General features: G+C 35.8%; 1 protein-coding gene across 1 annotated transcript in view; it reads right to left on the reverse strand.

The window, feature by feature from the left end:
• The window catches only part of mapkapk2a (MAPK activated protein kinase 2a), a 61,418-nt gene extending 56,690 nt beyond the window's left edge, over positions 1-4,728 (reverse strand). Inside the window, 1 exon segment of the mRNA NM_201303.1 lies at positions 4,152-4,728. Within this exon segment, the coding sequence (NP_958460.1) occupies positions 4,152-4,373 (222 nt within the window). The 5' untranslated portion in view covers positions 4,374-4,728.
• Positions 4,729-6,246: the final 1,518 nt, after the last annotated feature.

Genomic DNA, 6,246 nt, shown 5'->3' on the forward strand with positions numbered 1-6,246 from the left:
GTTTGCAAAACAACCTGGCATCTCTCTAAACACTGTAACAGGTAAAAGGAGTCTTCAAAGCTATATCATGCCTCTTAATGAAGTTGCTTCTTGTTCACAATAGTGCGCCGATTGGTTTGAATCAAGTCTTGCTCGTGAATTAATGAACAGATGTTGAAAACTCAATGACGTCACTTTGTACCTGCCGGTACAGACACAATCTTGAGGCTGGAATTTACACCGTGATCTCATTGCAGTGATGTGGTTTCAAAATTTCTTTTTAAACTAGAACAAATTTGCTCTATACAACGCAAAAACCAATTGTCACTTGTTAACAAAATATTTGCGTCCTAATAGTGTTTAACAACATGGACATATAACTGTCAACATCTCAAAAAATGTGTTTGGGTGTTTCGTGACCCTTTAGTATACGGTCTCCTAATTATAAAGTTTTATTTTTCATTACTGTGTTTATTTTGTACTTCAGTTGTCCAGCTGATTGTGACAGAACACTTTCGCCTGTTAAATATTCCTGCTGTACTGAAGCTGTATGATGATGCTTTAAAGATTTGGTGTGGATGAAGCCCATGACTATATTTCCTCCAGACACACAGATCAAAGGCACCCTAAAGCACAAATGCTGTTTTTCAATGGGTGAAATATTTGTGTCCCTAACAGAGATCATTAATGGACTCTCCACACAGCAGATTAGTCATTATCTCGCTTCACAGTCCCCCAGTCTTTTTCTGCCTCCCACAGACATGCAATGCACCTCTGAAGCTAAAAACAGCCAAGCGTGTGTCAGTGATGAATGTGAAGCTAAGCCAGATCCGTCACCGAAGAGCACAGAGATCCAGGACGATGAGAGAAAGCGAGCCAGAGTGCTGACATCATCAGTGGAAGATCAACAGGGCTTTCCTTCAACAGATAACCGCCCCATGCAACCAAGCTGAAGCAAAAAAAGCAAATACTGAATCTTACAGCATTACCCTTCATAAAATCTGTCTATATGATCAGAGCAAAATTTTAAGGAAGCAGCAAAATAACTTACAAGTTCACTGTAACCCCCTATGACTCTATGGAAACCTCAGCTACATAAATGTTACCTTGGTGAATAAACACCTCTGCATTTCTGCTGTCGGTAGTGAGTGAGTGGGAAGATGTCAACCACAGAAGTGGATTATTTTGATCTTTGATCTTACCCTTACTCTTTTTGATTGTCTTTTAAATTAAACAATATCTGCCAGATCCAAGTACCGAAGCATTAATAAAATACAAAATACATTAAGTTCAATTACAGCAAAGGGAGTAGACAATTCATTTACAAAATTTACACAAGACTACTGTCAAGATGGAAGCTGCATTTTATTAGTTTCATTTAATTATTACAAGTTTATTTCAACATGATATGATGTTGAGGGAAAAAAATTATTAGACTTTTGTACACTATGTATTTAGTTAGGGTTCAACTATGGGACAAAATTTACAGGAGAAAATAGGTTAAAAAAATAACCATGATCAGAAAATATACAGAAAGCGACAAAAGAAAAACTGTCAAAAACGCGCTGACATAAAAACAACTCATTTTTAATGGACTTATTTTCAATCGTATGCCAGTCAGGTCATGGATCTAAATTTGAAGACAACCTCAGGAGCTCTAGCTTTCATACACTTATAGCTCAAAGAACCAGTTGTAATACAAAAACAAGCAATGTAAACACACACTATATGAAGAGTTTGACATTTTTTGACATTTGGATCTTATTAATGGAAATCACTGTTCAGATGTATCTTGATCTATGTGTGAATTGTTGCCATTAATAACATTTAAGAATGTACGTTTTAGGCCAACTAAAAAATGCACTTTTTCACAAAACATGATATCTGCCAGATTAGTTTCTTTACAAAGTCTGATATAACGTTCAGGCAGCTGCGCAAGCTTAGCATCCCCTAGGAAGAGTCACCGCCGGTGAAGTGCTCAGAGTTTGCTCACTGATTTAGCGATAGAAGACGAAGCCTTCAACTTCACAAAAATGTAGAAAAAAGCTACAAAAGTGGACCAGAATAAAATACTCCTGCGTCTGTCAAAAACACACAAATGCAGCATTGAACTAGACTCCGCTGATGTCAAGAGGAAGGCCAGGCAGCGCCTTTTTTTCTGCGCTCCTCCCCATCACAAGATACCAGTCTGCAAGGCTACATTTCCAAGTGTCCTTTTTAAGTTTTTTTTTTTATTATTTCTTACATGTAGCGGAGTAGCCTATCTGAAGATTTATTTATGCGGTAGCACCTATTATTTGTAGCCTAAAACCTCATGTTTCTTGTTGTTGTTGTTGTTGATTTATTATTAGGGAACATAAAAGGCACAGGTTGTTATGAAGAAAAATAAACGGTTTTACTTTTTCACAACAACCAATAAATAAGCTATTACTTATTATTATAAGCTATTAATGAATTATTATTACAGTGAAATAATTCATTAAATACAACAGGACGAGGCAAGCTTGTGTCACAGACTCGGTGCAACATAGAACTGTGACACCGCGGCTCAGCCTGTTCTGATCATACAAGTTGGGTTTTAAGCAGCGGTGTGAGGGAGCCGCCCTCCACTCTTTCTGTAACAAGCTACAAGTCGTTTATCTAACTAACTTAATCTTACATATCAAACAAAACATTGATTCACTAGCTTTTCTTAATGGTATTACTGTGGTAGAATATAGCCTAAGGTGGATATATAGTGTTTTGAAAAAAAATCTGTGTACGTGCTGGCCAAAACCAACTCAGAATCTTATAAATATTAATCAATCTTTGTATATATTATTACATATATTTATGATGTATAGGGGTTTTTTTTTGTTCAATTTGAGATGTTTGACAATGCTAAGATAATATGTTGCAAAGTTGTGTGTCTGAATACAACCCAATTTGTCAAAAAATAAGAAAAATAGCACTGTTTGTTTCATTTGCATGTTTGCTCTGTTGTATTTATCTGTGTGTATAATTTACTTATAATGTGTTATGCTAAATTATCCTAATTAGCCTAAAATATTATTTTTAAAAAAAAGGTATTCATCTGTTGAATCTCGATTTAATCGCAAAATGTATTGCAAAAAAAACAAAATATTGAAAAAGAAAGTTTTTTGATATTGTACAAGTGTGTATATATAGTGGCTTTTTCTCATTTAGGATCATTATGACTGTGCATACAGAGTTTACACACTCTTATGTATTAGAAAAACATTTAAAAAAGAAGAAATAAAATACACTTTTTTTAAATAATCAGTTGCTCAGCTAGCATTCTGTTAAATTCATCTCTATGCATCTGGCAGATTCCTCGATCAGGACTAATTACCTGTCTGTCATTGGCACATATTTATATCAGTTCATGTATGTGTGCACTTTGACTTGAAACAAACACTGATCTTAACATTAATTCAATTTAAGTGTCCACCCAAGCACTACAGTCACATTTGAATTATACCTTATGAGTTCAGGCAAATGTCAGTATATAATATTACTCTAAAAAGTAATTGGTAAATTCCAAATAACATTACATTTCAAATAATTCACAAAAATAAAAATCACATGACAGTGTCCTTAACTACAAGCAAACGGTCAAACCCATTCCACAATCACCTGACCAAAACAAGACTCACCTTCCTGTTTTGCGTAACTGCTAGTAGATTTGCGTCAGTCTAAAAGAAACACACTCCTCCTAAATGAGGTGAGACATGATCTTATGTCATCCTCTGCCCTGTCCTCCAAGCAATTCTGACCAATGCTGTCATTAATATCAAAGGCCAGCTGGAACAGAAACCTGCCACCTGGTTCTTAATAAAACAGATGGCTGTCCAATTTCCATTGTGCTCCTAAAATGAATGATTAACTCACTCCCAAATCACTGTGTGTACCCTAGAAGAACACCTGCAGAAAGCTTACCTGATTACTTTTAAATCCCTTACATGGATAACGCTGAAACACACTACACATTAAAATAAATAAATAAAACACTGGCTGAATGAATGAATGTCAGAATGTAAAGCTGGTGCTTTTAAATCGCCAGAAATTAATTATTAAGTTTGTTTTAGTCACTGTATATGAACACAGAACTAGTTTGACCTCACATGTTTAATCGAAGTACAAAAGTAGATTGATGAACGTCTCATTCTTACCTTTAAAGCGAGCTTCTCCCCACTCCTCTTGTAAAAGATCTCCAGCACTCTGCCATTGATGCCCAGTCCCAGCACCTGGTTAGTGATCTTGTAGTCGTCGGTAATGGCATTTTTCTTGATCTGAAGCGATCCTTTTCCCAGCATGAACTGAGGTGGATTTTGCTGTTGTTGTTGCTGCTGTTGGTTTGGAAACTTCGGCGGACTGTTGGCGTTAGTCAACATCTCCCACCTCTTTTCTTCTCGTACTTAAAACTGCTAACTACTTCTTCCGAACTTTAGTCTTTCTTTGGCAACACCCAAGGCCAATATTTGCCTCAGTGAGCTAGGCTCCAGGCACATAAACGAGTTTAAAAGCGATAAAACTGTAAGACAAACCCTTTGCTGCGCCGTTATTTCGGTTTCTTGGTGACTAGCTAAGCTAGCTAATATCCATGTCGAGGGTCAATCCACTGATTCAGGGTTCAGAGAGTTAAAAAGGCGACTTACGTGAACTCACTTCAAGGTTAAACGTCGTCGAAGTGTCACCGGCTATCCGAAAGAGCCGCCGGGCGAATTAAAAACACAAATGTTGAGTTAAATAGTCGAGAATAGCATGCGCTAGAACACCAGTCCTCTGTGAGACGCGCACTGCCCCTTCGCGACTTTCGGCCAGCGTCTTGCTGCTCTGACGTCATGTCGGGGATAGGAATGCCTGCGCTCTTAAAGGAGCCGCGGCCTACTAAAAATGGACCAGTTTCAAGTATGAAATTGGCTAAGCTATATGCACAGCTAATGTTTTTCAGCCAACAGTAAACTTCCGGTGAAAGGTTATCGCGACTATTTTAAATTTGCATCGTAATGTAATTAAGATACAATCTGTTAAATAAACTTAAGCATAAATTTTTATTAATAGTTAAAATGATTATTTTAAATTAATTAATAATTGTTCAAGCATAAAACAAGATGAAAGGTTGTGTAAAGTTTAAATGTAAAATGTAAAGTTAAAGGAATGTCTGACAAAAGGGTAGTTTAATAAAGAGTTTCGTTTACTGTGGGCTAATTTGTGCATTACCACTTATCACCGCATCTGACCATAATTTCGCATGTATAATATTGCTGTTTATGCACTTTAAGCTAAAAGATGACTTTACATGTCCTTGTTCTTTTCCTTCTCTGAGCAGGCAAACAGAACAGCAGATGTTCTGTTTCACACTTTAAAAAAAAAATAAATAAAAAAACAATTAGTAATAAAAACAACATTTAATCAAGCATGTCTAATAGTGCAAAAAGTAAATTTACATGATTTTACTTTGACAAGGAATGAATGCAGACTTCAGGAAAGGGGGAGACATATGACACAATAATTATTTTAGTTCAACTGTTGTTTTTTATAATCGTCGTGGAGGCCAAAGTCGAAACATTTATTTATTTTTTTATTAATTGCACATCCATGGTTACTATTATGGTGGACTTGTAGCAAACTTGACTTCAAGTGACTGACACTTTTCTTTGAAATGTAGCTGCTTCTGTTCATGTTTCACCTGAGTTTTGCACAATATGCCTAACTCGAAAATTTCGACAGAGCAATTTTATTTTGGATAAATTATTGGTGGGGACATTTTAATAATCTTTGGATACTGGTGGGAACCCGTCCCCTCCTTTTATGCTAATTCTACACTAAATGTAATTTAATGCAGTTCTTCTTGCCTGGTCTGAGGCCCACTTTATATTGCATATTTATCAGGCAGTGATCATTTATTTTTTTAAAGAAATCAGACCTTAAACGTAGCAACTTTGTCACTAGAAGCTGTCGGGCTGGCTGGCTAAAAATTAAAAGTCTGTGTGCATATACCCCATTGTAGATATATACACAGCTATCGTAAATAAATAAATAAGGGCATTTGAAAATCTGCAGTTTCTTTGGATTTACCTGATTTGTGAGGTATAGGTTTAACTAAGGGCTGATATTTATTTTATCATGTACAGATGTGTAAAACCATTTTATGTATTACCATATTTATTTATTTTCAAAAATGAGAATGTGTCAGAATTTTTCATTTGTTGTGTTTAAAAATTCAGGGATATTCCATAAAAAAATCTGAGAAATCCAAAACAT

This window comes from Danio rerio, chromosome 11 (genome assembly GCF_049306965.1).
Source record: "Danio rerio strain Tuebingen ecotype United States chromosome 11, GRCz12tu, whole genome shotgun sequence".
NCBI classification, from domain to species: Eukaryota; Metazoa; Chordata; class Actinopteri; order Cypriniformes; family Danionidae; genus Danio; species Danio rerio.